We start from the raw sequence: 15,530 nt of genomic DNA, 5'->3' as shown, positions 1-15,530 counted from the left end.
CAACATCACAGTTTGGGGGCTTGTTTGGGGGCCTAAAACATGGTCTATCCTGGGAATACTCCCGTGGGGCTGACAGGATGTGGGGGCTGCCCTGGGGGTATTTGCAGGTCCTCTACATCCTGCGTCCTTGTACCGAGGATGGGGGGGGGGTGCTGACATCTCCAGCTATTATTACACAAGCATCTAGGTCGCGCTGTAATTCTGTCAGGTGTTGGCTGCACATACTCTGGGGTTCTGCCCCCAGTGTGGACACGTCTACCCCTGTCCCTACAGTCGGACTCTTGTCATCACCTCCTTGGTCTCTCTTAACAGTGTTTGCCTTAGTGTGTTTTGTCTGCTCCGACCACAGCCCTCCCAGCCCCCTTCGGGCCACCGTTCCCTGAGGGGTTCCTGTCTTCGTTGCTGCACTTTTCAGCCTGTCGCTGTCCTTGGGTCTGAGGAGTCTCCACAGACAGCACACCGCCAGGCACATCTCAAATCCGTTCTCAACTGCTGCCTTTCAAGTGGGAGAGGGGGGTGCACTTACGTGCAAACTGGTCACGGACAGAGCCCTCTGTGTGTGCGGGCTCCCAGCGCCTCGTTTCTGCCTTCGGTGCTCGCTTTTTCTGCTAGGTTATCTTGAGCCTCTTCTGAATTTTTAGCAATTGTTTTCTTAATGGCGACCGTGTGCCTCACGGTGAGCGTCTCACACAAGCATCTAGTCTGAACCAGCTTAGCTGCCACGGCGCGCAAACGCGCCCCTCCTCCACCCCCTGCCTCTCCTCCACCCCCTGGTGTTGAGCCCCTTACATCTCTACACGCTGCACGCCAGAAAAACGGATCTGTGATCACTGCCCTATGCGTCTGCCTTTTAAATCACATGAAGAAACAAAAGACGAGTCACAAGTCAAAAGCACACCACGGCCGGCTTTGACATTTACCCCGCGGTTACCTTCTTACCAACGCTCACAGCCCCGGGGCCGCTCCAGCCCTGAGGTCTCCAGGCGGACAAAACACAGGCAAAGCCCTGTGCTGACCTTCTGGAACAAGGCCACGCCAGGGACTCCCCAGGGCGGAGGGCAGGGGCAGGCAGGTGCCTTTAACCCCACACACAGCCCACAGCCCTGTGCTCACAAGCACCCCCTCCCCTGGTTGTTGTAAAATTCTGATTTGGCTCCTGAGTCCCCAAAACAGGATCCGGACAGGTTTGCTAATCCGTGTGCCTTTAGCACAGAAATGAGGTGCCGGAATTCTGTCCCCCGCCGCGTCCAGTGACCTCCTTGGTCCCTAAGCTTTAATCCAAACCCTCGACTCGAAGGTGGGGTCTTGAAAGAGAGGCTCCGGACCCCTGCTCCTGTAGTCTGAGCGGTGCCTCCCCATCACCTGCCCACCGGCCCCGGGGACTCCCCAACGGGCTCTCCACGGCTCGGGGCCCCCATGCTGCCCCTTCCCTGCCTGTGATGTTCAGGGCCCGGTATCCTCTGCACACACATCTCCTCCTGCACCTCTGCGTCCAGCCAGGGCCTCACCCCTCCACTCCAGGCCTTGGCCAGCCGCTGTGCGCACCTGCCCTTGAGGGCTGACCGGCTTCCCAAACCCCACACTCCAAACCTCCCCAACCTCTCCATCCTCCTGGACGCTCCTAGCAAAGCCTGGGGCATCTCCTTCTGCCCTCCCCTCCCTCCCTCTCTGGGTCTTGTCCCTCCTGCCCCTCCCTCTCCAGGCCCCCGTCTGGGCCCACCCTCAACCCGGATTCACAGAGAACACCAGAGCACCTTGCCCACCTGTGGGGACCTCAGCATAGGGCAGGGGATGCCCTCCCTGTCCCGCTGCTATTCAGAGCCTGTCCCGGGCCCTCCGGGAGGATGTCCATTCCCTTGGCGGGGGGGGGGGGGGGGGGGGGGGGGGGGCACTCTGGCAAACTGTGGACCACGTGCAAAGGCAATGAGGTGGATACCTGCCCGGGCACCTTAGCTGCCAGAAGGACACAGACCATTGGAGACTTCCAGAGCATAGAGGGCCCGGGCCTCTGCTGGGGCTTCCCCGCTGGTCTGTTCCCTTCTGGGCGCCGGGAATCGCAGCCGGGTGACCAGCTACGCAGCTGTGCAGCTGTCCCCAGCCTGTAATCCCGAGCAGCGGGGCTGCGTTCCCACCACCTGTCTCCAAGAAGGATCAGGCACCGCCCTCCGACCAGCAGTCCCCCGAGGCATCGCCCGTGACCGCGCGCCAGTCGTGCACTGGGACTCCCTGCAGCCCCGCCCACAAGCTCAGTGTCCATCCACCGGGTGGACACGCGAGCCTCGCCCCTGAGCTGCCTGAGTCCTGACGGGGCACAGGCACGCAGGACACTCACGGGGGGAAGCAGGACAGGCGTGCGGCTGCTAAGAGGGCCTCCAACCTCGGCGCCACGTGCACGTGCGCGGTGAGGCCGTGGCCCTTGTTGCTCACGCTCTTTCGCGTTTGAAAAATGGCCACTTGCAGCTTTTATGGTGAAAGGTAAACGCGCACGCGCGCATGCCGTACGCGCACGAGGCGTAGCGCCTGTGGCACGCGCACCCGACTGTGCGCACCGCGACGAGACGCGATGTGCGCAAGCGCACGCGCACGACGCCTGTGCGCACGCGCACGCGCCTTGCGCACGCGAACGCCGCCTGTGCGCACGCACGCCGCCTGTGCGCACGCGCACGCCGCCTGTGCGCACGCGCACGCCGCCTGTGCGCACGCGCACGCGCACGCCGCCTGTGCGCACGCGCAGGAGGCTGTCCCCAGGGAAGACCACGGCTCCCCAGGTCCGCCGGCGCCATGGGCTTTGGAGGGGCCCTCGGGCAGCTGCTGCTCAGGCTCGGGAGGCACTGCTAGATCCGAGGGCCCCCTGTGTCCCCAGCAGTGGGACGGGCTGTGTGAGCGGGCAGCGAAGCTGAGACGCCACACCTGCCCGGCAGGGGCCCCGTGAGCGGCACGTCAGGGGTACCTGTGACCGCCTGGTCTAGGGCCCGGGGCCCACGCAGGACGACGCCACACCCTCCCCCCCACCCCCCGGGTGTCACTACAGGTACTGCAGCCTTAGGCTGTCTGCACCTGGCTTCCGTGCCCAACACGTTCCTGCAAAGGAACAAGGGCCGTGCACGTCGCCGGGGCAGGGGAGACACAGGGGCCAAGGTGGCCCCCCCTTAGCAGGGCCGTGCCAGGAGCGCCCCGGGAATCCCATGTGGGGCCACCTGGACTCACCTGGATCAGGCCCGCTGCAGGGTTCCGCCTCTTCTCAAAGTGCTTCTGCCGGTGCTGCTCTTGAACTTTCAGAGCAAAGCCAGATCCCAAAATGCCCTGCAGATCATCAGGGTCAGACCACGTGCTGGGGACCACAGCCCCACCCCCGCCCCAGCCTGCACACGCCGGGGCCTCGCCGGCTCTGCCTTCCCTCCTCCTCAGTCGCCCATCACCTGGGGACCATGCTGGGGAGAAACACTCGGATTTAGGGTAAAGGAAAACCTCCACCTTGTGGGAGTGGGCCGGGCCCACAGATTACCCTCCCTCCCGGTTGGCCTGCACTGAAGCAAGTGCAGCCCAAGCTCTGGGTGGCAGCCACCTGAGACAGCTGTGTCCCCACCAGCCACCCCTCTGACCTGTCCAGCTGTGAGTGACACCAGAAACACCCCCCTCCCCCCGCCGGAGATCTGACAAGGCAGCCTCATCACCACTAAGCACGCTCTGGCTCACAGGGACCCCACTGGTCAATCCCATAGGGCTGGGAGGTGCTGACAGTGACCACAGATGCAGGGTCTGAAGCCACAGCTGGAGGAAGGTCAGTGTGCTCCCACGGAGGCCACCCGCACCCTGCCTGCACAGCCCGGGAAAGGGTGTCCTTGCACCATACCTGCTGCCTGCGGCTCCTGGGGTGCCAGGGACCCTGCTGGCAGCCACGCTCCCGTCCCATGGACCCCAAGTGGACAGGTGCCCCAAGCTGCGTGTGGCCACCCGGGGGCTCGCCAAGGCAAGAGGGGCCACAGGACTTACCGCAGGAAGAGCAAAGAAGGAGACGCCAATGAGGGTGAACGTTGCAGCCAGGAGCCTCCCGTTCCAGGTCTGGGGGTACTTGTCCCCATAACCAATGGTCGTCAGAGTGATCTGTAGGGCGGCAAGGCCAGTCACTCGGCCAGCTTGGCAGTGACCGCCGTGGACACCTGCAACCCTGAGCTGGACACTTCCAAAGCCCCCGGGAGTCTTACACGCAGCGACCTCCCACACCGTTCGGGGTGAGCTGGACAGGCATGGGACCACCCTCCCACGCCACCCATACGAGGCCCAGGGGACCAGGGTCCCCATCACCATCCTTCCCCCCTGCAACAACCACATCAGAACTCTCCGGATCCTTTGTCTTGCCCTACGTGCCAGGGCAGGATGTGGGGGTCACCGGAAGCCTGTGTTACCATTTCACACGCATGAGGGCAGAAGAACCCATCAAGCGGCCTCCCCCAGGACGGAGGCGGGGGCAGCTCTGGGCTCAAGGCCAGGCAGCAGCCAGGAAGTGCAGAGTCAGGGGCTGGACAGGAATGGTGCTGAGCAGGAGCCCCGGGGGACAGATGATGGGGACAGGATGGGGACCGTGTGGTGGGACGTGTGGAGGTGACATAAGGCCAGAACGGGAAGGGTCCCCAGAGGTGTGGCCGGAGTGCAAGCTGCCCTGTTGTACAGTGGGGAGAACAGCACCCACGCAGAGGGGTGCTTGGGCACACAGGAGGGCCCGCTGCCCGTGGAGCAAGCCCCAGGTGGCCCCTAGCAGACTTGCCAGTGGGGATGGGCTCACGCTGTTGGGGACAGGGGCACCTGTCACCACCCACCTGCAGCCCCTGGAAGCTGTCCCCGGGTGCTGCACAGGGCCTGCCATGAGTCTGGGAGACGCCCTGGGTAAATGGAGGCCCCGGGGGTAGGACCTTCAGGGCCTGTTTACATACAGCAAGAAACAGGCCCAGGCGAGGGGCCACCGTCCCCATTCCCGCCAGTGCAGAAAGTTCTGGAAAGTCACAGGTAATGAGGAAGGGCAGCCAGGAGTGGGTGTGGGCAGGAAGGAGACCCACTTCTCACCATAAAGCTTCCCTGGTAGAATCTTCACCTTGTGTGAGGATTACAGTTAAGATTTTTAACATAAACTAAGCGTATTTTAAAGACAGGAAACGCTTCAAACCACCACTCTCTGCAAAAACGTCAAAGTTGTGCAAAGAAGCCTGGAGAGCAAGGGTAGGACCTGGAGGAGGGGCTCAGGGTCAGGAGGTGGGAAGAAACCTGGAGTCCACGGGGCCACTCTGTGGCCGGACACCTTGGTCCTCACACAGAAGAAATCATATCCATATGACAAAGGAATCTTGAAAATGAAATTAAAATCAAGCAGGCGGAGATGTACGGCTCCAGACGCCTCCTCGGGGCCGGACAAGGGGTGAGGAGACAGACAGAGATAAGAGGACACATCCTGAGGCCCGTTGGGCCCGGAGGGAGGGCAACGAGGTAGCTCACGTGCACAGGAGAACCCCCCACCCGGCCACATTCCAGAAACACGTGGGAGAGGATCCCGGAAGTGTGGCTCCCGACAGCCGGGAGGGCGTGGGAGTGGGACCTCGCAGACGCCCGGGTCTGAGAAAACTCTCAGAAAGCCATCGGCCTGCTCCTCCAAAATGAGGGCAGATTCGAGGGGGGCATCGGGCGGGCCTGGGCGGACGAGCTGTGGAGACTCCCCAACCCCGCGAGGGTCCCCCACAGCCGCGCAGGCCTACAGGGCAGAAGAAAGGGGAGGCTCAGGCTGGACGTTTTCCAAGAATGACGAGCACAGGGGACGGGGCACCACCTCATTCTGTCACAGCACAGAGTGAATAATTCACGTCGAAGTTTAAATCCGGAAACAGCAGCGGTAAGCATATTGTTGGGAGCATGGAGGCAAACCCCAGAAAGCCACAGGAGCCCTGCCCAGAGGGCGGGGAGGGAGTGCGGGGAACTGCGTGGTCACTCTAACACGCACACACTGTTCATCGTGTTTAAGTACTACTTGGATAAAACACTTAAGTAGCCGTTTCGGTTCCATTCTTCAAGATGGGAAGGCCCTGGCCCACGAACAAGGCCTGGGGCAGGGCAAGCCTGGTCACCGGCAACTGGCCCACGGCCCACCCTGCTCCTTCCCGCTCGGCTAGGGCACAGCACACAGACTCCAGGCTGCACGGCAATCGATAAGATGATCCTGGACAAAGTGCGTTCTCACTGAGATGCGTGTAAAAGCTACATATTCCTTTCGCCACTGGATCTGAAGTATCTGCCCAAGGCCACGCAGCCAGCATTTGTGGAAGGGGGCATGGGGTCCCAGGACCAGCCACTCATCCCCAGGCCAAGCGCCTGGCACCCTCGGGGCATTCCAGCACCCTGCCTGGGGACATCCGTGGTTTCGGGCGAGGAGCCAGGCCAGGCTCCATCCAGCTAATGGGGATGGGGATGACGCCCACAGGGCAGGGCCACAGACACAGCGCTACCCCATGCAGGGTGGGAGGGCCCCTTCAGAGGCTGGCCCAGGAAGAGGCGGGTGACAGGGGAGGGGCGCTCCGGGGCCCTGGGAGCTGGGTGGCCGTGAGCAGGGGCTGTGGGCCCACAGACTCTCTGCCTGCCCTGACGGGCAGCCCGGAAGGTGAGGCCCAGGAGGGCCAGGGGCTCGATTTCGCTTTTCCAGACTCTCCGTGTGACAGAAGGGCTGTCCCCTCCTCCCTCCAGCACAGAGGCCTCACACATCGGTGGCCAGTAAGGAAGGTGGGTGACCAGGCAGGGCCTCTCCGCCCACTGCCCAGCCCCAGAGAGACCTCTGCAGCCAGAGAGCCCCTGTGACTCTGCCATGCCCTGGGGGCAGGGGGCACGTCCTGGAGGTGGGGTGGGGGACAGCAGGAGGAGGGCCCCCAAGGAAGGCGGTGCCAAGCAAGCGGGTCCCCAGTGAAGGACGATGACCCCAGCTGCCAGGACTCACCAGGCCCCACCAGAGGGCATCAGCGTAGGTATCAAAGTGATCGTTCTCGCCCTTCTCTGCCAAGTACACCAGAAACGAGGCCAGGATGAGGCAGAGGAAGCCAATGTACCAGGCAGTCACCAGCTCCTGAAAGAGAGGGTCACATCCTGGCTCCCTGGCCCCAGCAGGCACCACGCCCAATCCAGCTCTCTGTCCCCACAGAGCCCTCGGCAGCCCAGGCCGGCACCCGCTTGGCCGCATGGCCCTTAGCACAGGGCTGCTGCGGGGGCGGGAGGGATGGTGTGTGTGGTCCTGGCCCGTGTGGTCCCTCTGCCACGTGGCCCCCCGCGCCTGCTCACCCAAACCCAGAGGACGGCCGCTCAGTACAGCCCAGCTCACCCCGGCCACCAGGTATGGGGAGCACCCCCACAATCCTGAGGCATTCCCGCTGCAGATCTGGGACTGCTGGGAACCTGTCGCACCTCCCCACGCCTGGAGCAGGCAGCCCGACTGCCCACTGGCTGCCCTCCTTGGGGACAGACCCCCGCCCCGTCCAGCCTCAGGACTCAGACAGGGACAGCAAAGGAGGCCATTTGGGCTGGCGGGGTGCAGTGTGGGCCTCGGGGGGGGCTGCCTGGGACACAGGGCTGGGCTCCTGCCAGGACGTGGGGCAGGGGGCACCTCGGGGCAGCCGCTGTGAGCCCGGGCGGCACAGACCCAGGCTCACCCACCAAGCACAGAGCGAGCCGCAGAACAGCCGCTCCGGAGAGAGACGGCCAGACGGACCGGGTCACGGAAAGACGCCCCCAGAAGAGGGGGTGGGCTGGTTCCCAGCTGACCCGCCCCCTGGGCTCGGTCCAGCAGGGCTTGCGACCCCGCGCCAGCGCTCACCTTGCTGTGGGCGTAGACCACGGAGCCCAGCAGCTTCCAGGTGCCGCCGCGCCGGTCCATGCGGATCATCCTGAGGATCTGCAGGAAGCGCAGGCTCCGGAGAGCCGACGTGGCGAACACGTTGCCCTGGGAGCCAGCGGCCAGCACGGCGATGGAGGCGATGAGCACCATGATGTCTGCGGGGGACGTCGCGGCTCGAGGCGGGGCCGGCCCCCTGCACCTCCGTGCCCGGTGCAGACGAGGGCGGGGCCCCCAGCCACGTGGACGCGTGGAGCACGGGGACGCCACGGCCGTCCACCTGGTCCAGCCTTGCCCGGCACGGCTGCCGTCCTGCCACCTGTCCCCTCCTCCCGCCACCAGGCCGAGCTCACCACAGGCTCGGATGCCAAGAGGGCAGGTGGGAGAAACTTCCAGAAGGAGCCAGTCCTCAGCTTCAGCCTCAGCCCGCCTCCCGTGCCCACACACACTCAGCTCTTCCCGGAGCCGGCAGCCCCCGCCTGCATGCACACGTGCACACACACACACACACACACGTGCACACACACGTGCACACACGCACCCCGCTCACCTATTACGCAGAAAGGCTTCCGGGCAAACTTGAGCCGCCCCCTCCAGCCGCGGTACCGGCAGCAGCAGCCGGCCGCCCAGATCCGCACGAAGTACTCCACCCCGAACACCACGATGGTCACGATTTCCTGCAGAGAGGCCGCGCTGAGCCACCCCCGGGCCTGCGTCAGGGCTGGGACCAGCCTGGCTGAGCGGGAGTTAGGGTGGGGGGACCCGGCCTGTGTGGGCCGGTGTCAGTGGGAGGGGTCCCACACTCTGGACCCGGATCAGCCTCCTCGAGCGGCCCCTCTGTCGCCAACAGCAACGGAGACATCGCTCTGTGGTTGCCATGGCGCCCGCCCCTGCCTGTCAATTGCTGTCAGCTTCTCAACCCCCGTCCCACGCCCACGCCCGCCAGGAAACACCCCACACCTCGGGGCCAGGGGGCCGCCTGGGCCCTCAGGCTCCAGTGAGCAGGGGGGGAAGCGGTGGGGGAGTGGGGTGGCTGTCAGATGCTGTGGGGACACAGGGAGGGCAGCGGGGTGGACCGTGTGTGGGGAGAAGTGGGTGGGAGCACTGTGACAGTCGTGGCGGACGCTGCGAGATGGCTCATGTCAGGAGGTGAGGCCGGAAGGGGCCCAGGTCCACCAGGTCCACGGGCCACAGTGGGGGGGGGGGGGGGGGGGCATCTCTGCGGGGGAGGCCAGGCTCATGCAGGAGCAGGTTGGGGGGGGGGGGGTCAGAGGCTCGGAGGGATGGGGATGGACCAGCGACCACAGCCTCCGTGGCTGCACACCCGCGGGGGCTCACCAAGATATAGAGTGCGCCCTCGGAGCTCTTCTCGTACTCCTTGATGGTGGAGAAGACGGACAGCACGAGGCAGGAGAAAACCAGCAGGAAGCTGCGGGCAGAGGCAGAGGGTGTCAGCGGCCGCCACAGAGGGGCCAGGGAAAAGCACGCCGCACGCACGCCCACAGCGCCCCCGGGACTCCTGCCTCAACAGCCCTGGGCTTTGAGACGGCCCCCAGGCTCTCGGGGGGACACCGGCTACCGCGTGGACATCCCTCAATGAAACTCATCCTCCTTGTTCGTAACATCCCTTTCTCGGCTCCGAAACGGAAACCGCCGATCTTCCAAGGAGCACCGGCCCCGGGGCCTTGGCCGCAGACCCGCGTCCGGGCCGCACCCAGCGGGTGCGCAGAAGACCCATCGGTTCCCGAGAGGTGGAACCAGGAGGCCCCATCTGACACCAGCCAGGGTGTCTGTCCAAAGGCTGAAGGTGGGGTCTGAGGGCACAAAGCACACAGTGTGGGGAAGCCGGACAGGGGCCCGCACACCACACCCCTCCCGTGTGTTACTGCCACCCTGGACGTGCCAGGGGGAGAGACCACAGTGGGGAGGCTGCTGCGTGGTCCGCCACGAGCCCTGCCCCCCGGCCGCCTGCAGCTGGACGTCCTGCCGGCACACGCAGCCCCCAGACGTCAGGGCCTCGGCCGGATCCCAGGGCATCTCGGGCAGTCGGCCCCACGCTCCCCGAAGATGGGCAACCGCGTGCAGAGACACACGACCCTCCCAGGAGCGTGGCTGGTGAGGGCGCTCCCGGCGCGCACCCCACTCCGGAGCAGAGGCACGGACAGCAGATGACGAAGGCAAAGCCGGTGCCCGCTGGCACACACAAAACCACGCGAAGAAACAGTCACATCTCAAAACCACAATTAATTTCCTTTGCTCATTAGACAATTTATTCAATTAACCGAGCGCTGGAAAAAAAACGTCCAGCTATCTCATGTGTCTTATATTTATTCATAATTCTCTGCCTGGTGGTATTTTTTCCCGACTCAGTCAGTGGGGAAGCAGCATTTACACACAGTGCCTCTGCCAAGAATGGGGGACCCGGAGACTCCAGGGCTCTGGGTCAGGACCCCAGAGGCCCGGGTGACGGGAGAGCCCACGGCAAGGAGGCCACCCAGCCCAGCTTGGCCCGGGGCAGAGGTGCAGAGAGCCCAGAGGAGACATGAAATCTGGCAGGGTTCCCTGAGAAGGTGTCCACAAAGGCAAAAAGGAATCGGTGGGGCCAAGAAGGGAGAGGGGAAGGGGTGGTCCAGAGAAAGGGACGACAGGAGGTCCCAGGACTCAGCAGAGGGCAAGTCCAACGAGACTAAAGAATGGGGCCTGATGGGCCTGATGCCACTGTCATCCATGTGGGGGGACCCGGAGAGTCCACACTCAGACTCACACTGTACAAAAACATTACCCTGACGTAAAAAGGGAAGGCCCAAGTCCCAAAGCAACCGGGCCCTCCCGGCCCTGCTTCCCGAGGGCAGCTCTGACTGGCATCTTGGAACATTCCAGAATGGCCTGGCCGTGCTCTACGGACGCAGAGCCCTTCCCAGAAGGCAGGGACTGGGATGTCCAGGGCCACACCAGCAATACAGGAGAAGAAAAACCCGAAGCCAGACACGGTGAATGTTCCTAGGCCACCAGGTGAGCAGAGTGAACCCGAGCAGAAGCCACCCGGCTTCTGAGGTTTTGGAGCAGGTGGCCACAGACGGCAGGCGGGGGAAAGGGGTGGGGCCCGCCCACCCGTGAGGAGGAGGAAGGAGGCAGGCAGCCACGTGGGGCACCCCACACCCGCAGCAAAGACAAGCAGATCCCCACGGGGAGAGGCCGCCCACCCGCCCAGCCTCCAGGCCCAGGACTCGAGTCTCCCACAGATCCCAGAGCCTTTGCTCGCTCCCCAGCTGGCCCTGCAGGCCGCTGAGCAACGGGGAGTGCACTTCTTTCCAGGCCTCTTCCCACCTGCAGGCACCTTGGTGACAAGGGTGCCCTGCCACGCCCCCTGCCACATCCACACTCATACCCACCTTACACAGGGGAACACTGAGTCTCAGAAAGGTGGTAGAGGGCTCTGCCTCTGGCCTCATGATGCCAGAGCACAGTGGCCTTGGTGATGGGGACACGTGGGTGGGGTCCAGCCCTGGGGAGCCTGGAGGAGGGGCCAGCCTCCTGCAAGTCACCAAAGCCCCGCAGCCCATGGCGGGGCCCCTGGGCTGCAGCGGTTGGGGCCCTGGGCAGACCTGGAGTTTCCTGTGGGTGCTCAGGGGTCTGCAAATGGCCAGTGTTCCCACAGTCCTTTCCCTCAGTGACCCCGTGACCCTCAGTCCCGGCTCCTGACAGCTGTGGGAGGAAGGGGCCCTTCTTCCCACCCCTCGCCCTAGGAGAGGTGTTGGGGACGGTGCACAGGGAAGACCAGCACCACCGCGGGGGCCCCTCACGGCACGGCCACGTGCTCAGAGTGTGTCCCCTCCAGGCCCCGAGGACCGACGTGGCTCATGAGGAAACGTTCAGATAGAAATCTGCGCTGTGCTGGCGCAGGATGGCTGGTCTGCTTCCTCCTGATGGGGACAGGTGAGTGGCTCTACCCACCCCACAGGCTCATCCCAGCCTGGTCTCTCCGGCACCCAAAGGCCCGGGTGGGGGAGGGCCTTCTCATGCCCTCCAGCCTGGGAACCGTCCAGGCTGCAGGGAAAGAAAGGAGGGAGGAAGCGTCCCCGGTGCCAGAATGGGGCGGTTTCCCCGCAGCCCGAGAACGGTTATGATCGCGAATTCTCCGGCAGCGGTTGCCAAGGAGACCAGTATCTCAAGCAGCCCAGATTCCAGGGGCCGGGATGGGGGGGGGGGGGTGAGGAGGGGGAGCCAGGGTGACAAGGGACCTCAGATGACGCTCACGAGCAGCGAGGAAGCGGGCCACCTGGAGACGCAGCTCTGGCTGGAAGCACACCCCCGCTGGCTGCCTGCCGCTGCGCCCCAGGACCCACAGCAAACACTGTCTGCACCGGGCAGCAGGAGAAACCGCAGCCAGACGCCAGGAGGGACATGTGAGCCACAGCCCGAGCTCTGAGCAGAGGACTGGCAGGGTCCTGAGGGCTGGGGTCCTGACACACGGACAGCGGTGCGGGGAGGGGCCCAGAGCAGACGCGAGGTGACAGGAGAGACAGAGGACGGCGGAGGCAGTCACAGTGGCCAGAGGGGCCGCTCCTGGTGGTCAGCCTGCAGCCACACCTGCACGTCACGGGGTGCGCTCTGTGGGCGTGTGCGCGGGTGAGGGCGTGCGCGCGCCTGTGCGGGCGTGCGCGCGCCTGTGCGGGTGTGCGCACATGCGTGCTCTGCCTGCCCCTGCACTTGAGACAGAGGGGCAGCGCCCACCTCCGGGGAGAGACTCCTCTGCTTCTGTTTCCGTCTCCCCGTCCCACACCCTCGCCCCATCTGGCAGCAGGGAATTATTTATTTTCTGGGAAAATATGACAGAACCCCTGCCACCTGGCTCCTCAGTCCTGATTCACTGCTGTGGGGCCAACTGGGAGGGTCCCTCGGCACTGGCAGGGCAAAGCCCCCGTGGTCAGGCCCGCCCCAGACCCCTTCACAGCCTCCAGAGACTAACTCAGGAGATGGCTGGGGCTGTTAATCTCGTCTGTGTACTTAGTGAGATCACCATCTAACAAGGGAGCAGCCGGGATCGGAGAAGGTTGCCAGCACACCGCTGTCCCTCCGGCCCCCACCGGCTGCTCTTCAGCAAGTGGGGAAGGGTCTCTGACATCCAGCCCCGCCCCTCCAGGCTAGAATTCACAGTGAGTCTACTTTGCACCAGGCCCACGACAACCCTAAAGGCAGAAAATGTTCTCACCCATTTAACAGATGGGAAAACAGAGGCTCTGAAGCAGCTCACCGTGGCCGTTCAGGGTCGAGCCTGAGCACCGTCTTCCGCTGTAGACATTCCCTCTCCCCAGAATAATGTCCATCCCAATCAGGCTGTGCCTCCCTGGGGGCTGGGTGGCCCAGAAGCCCAGCAGGGCCCGGGGCTGGGCTAGCTTCCAGTGTGAGGCCAAAGCAGGCCCTCCCAAAGCAGACTGGCCGCGGGGCCGCGGGAGCCTCCCGCTCACCTCGTCCGCTAGGACTGCAGCCGGCGCTACAGCCCGGAATCTAATTTCGCCCCTAATGAACTGCTCTGCCTGCAGGACACGCTGCCACTTGCAATCTCCAGTAGCGACGGAGCCCGGACTGCTGACGGCTGCTCCAGGCGTAAACCAGATGTGAAAAATCACTTTGAGATCCCGCCAGCGTTGGAGGGAGGCCAAGGCCGCACTCCTGAGACCCCTCTTCTGGAGCCAAGTCTCACCCGTGGGCGCGGCCTGCCCCCAGCCCACCTGAGCCTGCTAATCAGAGAACGGAGGCTTCTTGGTGGCACCTACCTGCACCTCAGGCTGGGGAGGTGATGGAGGTGCGACGAATGCCTCAACTCAGGAAGTCCCAGACCTCAGAAGGTCCGGCTCTTGGCCTGGCCCTTGAGTCCCCCATAAACAGCCTTGGCCTGCCCAGACCCCACCCCCACCTCACTGCACCCATCCACCAACTGGCGCCCGTGGCCACCCCACAGCCACACCTTTCACACGAATGCCCCTTCCTCTCCCAACACCCAGGGCAGGAAGGTGCTCTCAGGGGACCCCTTGAAGTCCCCCACTGGCCAGTGACCCCAGGATGGCCAAGGTCCCTCCAAGGTCTCTCTGGACAGGGGGCCATGCAGGTCAGATGTCCCTCCCTCCCTGAGCCTCGCCCCTTAGTCATCCACCCATCAGAAGCCCCAAGTTCACAGGGGCCCCCAGCCCCCCTTTTGCCCACTGCAGACCTCGCCCCCCTCCCCAAGAGAGCCAGCATCCTGGTGAAGCGCCAGGTGCTCCAGGACTGGGAGGTGTGCAAAGGGACTGAACCCAAGGGGCCCGGGCAGGAAGCCCGCTGGCTCAGCACACAACAAAGGCCATTTCCCCAGGTGCCTCCTGCTCGATCCTGGGAGACCGGGGTAATTACCACCTGGCTCACGCGAGCACAGCCGAGGGGCTCCCCCCACCCCACACCCCGCCCACACAGGGGCTGCGCCGCAGTCCCTACTTTGGACTCCTGGGTCTTCTCTGCCTCCCCAACCCCACCCTTCTCATAGACGATTGTGACCTCCTCCAGGCTCACAGCTTCCAGTCAGAACCCTTCTAGGTGTCTCCCTTCCTCCAAAGACCTCATCTTGGCTCTTCCATCTGATGCACCCTGTGTCCCGTGTCCACCATGCCCCACTGCAAACACCTGCCACCCCCACCAGAGACCCCCACCAGAGATAGGAAGTGTGCTTCGCTCCCCTCTTATTTCTCAGCTTCCGCAAGCCAGCTTCCCTGCCCCAGGGCCTTTGCACACACTCCTCTTACTGCCTGGAGTTCTTTCCTGCTTGCACATCCACCATAGGGCTGCCTCCTCCTTGTCCTCAGGTTTCTGACAGGCTGCCCAGCCTTCCTACACTGGTACCCTCTGAGCAGGGGTCCATTCATTTCCTCTCCTGCTCTCTCTGCTGGCCCCCGAGTACACAGCCAGAACCCACACACAGGGGTGGCATGTGCATCCTGACGCATGCCAGCCAAGATGGCCCTCGTGAGGTCAGATCCAACTGGAGAGCAGCCCCTGGCCCCATTCAGACAAGGCTCAGTGGTGCATCCTGAGCAGTCTCTAAACACCACTGGAAAGAACTGGAAAGAAGGGGCCCGTGGGTAGGAGGCCTGTGTCCTAGAGGGACCCAGAGAGCTTCCAAAGGCAGAGCATGGGGGTCCTGAGAACAGGAGGGGCTTGGCCCTGTCTGAGGAGCCTGGCCACACAGGAACCCACAACAGGGTAGATGTGGCTCACTTCCAGCAAGGCCACACCCCAGAGGAAATGACGGAGGTAACTCATGCCCGTCCGTACAATCACAGGGGAGCCTCGTGCAGGACAAGGAGGGTTCCTCTGAGGCAGCCAGCACTGCTGTGGATGTGAGCTCTGGGGTCAGGACACAGCAGAACTGTCATCTGCTGAGAAGACATCAGCTTTTGGGGAGAAGGTGCTCAGCAGTGGGATCAGTTAGGACCATGCCCCACAAAACATCCCACGTTCCCTACATGAGCACAGGAACCAACAGACCTGCCTCCCTGCCCCACTGCCCCCTGATGTTGATGGGACAGCCAGGCCTGCCTCCCCCAGGGTCAGTCTCCCCCAGACTCTTCCTGAAGAGCCTCCAACTGGCTCTTGGGCTGGCCCATCCCCTGTGCTCCCACGGCTCACAGCTCTGGCATAC

The 15,530-nt window shown here is 63.9% G+C and overlaps 1 protein-coding gene across 8 annotated transcripts in view; it reads right to left on the bottom strand.

Moving 5' to 3' along the window:
- The window catches only part of KCNQ2 (potassium voltage-gated channel subfamily Q member 2), a 54,279-nt gene that overhangs the window by 28,291 nt on the left and 10,458 nt on the right, over positions 1-15,530 (bottom strand). For all 8 annotated transcript variants that reach the window (XM_030309196.1, XM_030309199.1, XM_030309197.1 and 5 more), the window contains exons 2-7: positions 9,197-9,287; positions 8,409-8,535; positions 7,841-8,016; positions 6,971-7,096; positions 3,994-4,104; positions 3,208-3,303 (exon numbers count right to left, since the gene is read on the bottom strand). In XM_030309196.1, the coding sequence (XP_030165056.1) occupies positions 3,208-3,303; positions 3,994-4,104; positions 6,971-7,096; positions 7,841-8,016; positions 8,409-8,535; positions 9,197-9,287 (727 nt within the window). The remainder of the gene's footprint in view (positions 1-3,207; positions 3,304-3,993; positions 4,105-6,970; positions 7,097-7,840; positions 8,017-8,408; positions 8,536-9,196; positions 9,288-15,530) is intronic.

This window comes from Lynx canadensis, chromosome A3, assembly GCF_007474595.2.
Source record: "Lynx canadensis isolate LIC74 chromosome A3, mLynCan4.pri.v2, whole genome shotgun sequence".
NCBI classification, from domain to species: Eukaryota; Metazoa; Chordata; class Mammalia; order Carnivora; family Felidae; genus Lynx; species Lynx canadensis.
Note: the sequence above shows the minus strand (reverse complement) of the source record. Positions and strands in the feature narration are given on the sequence as shown.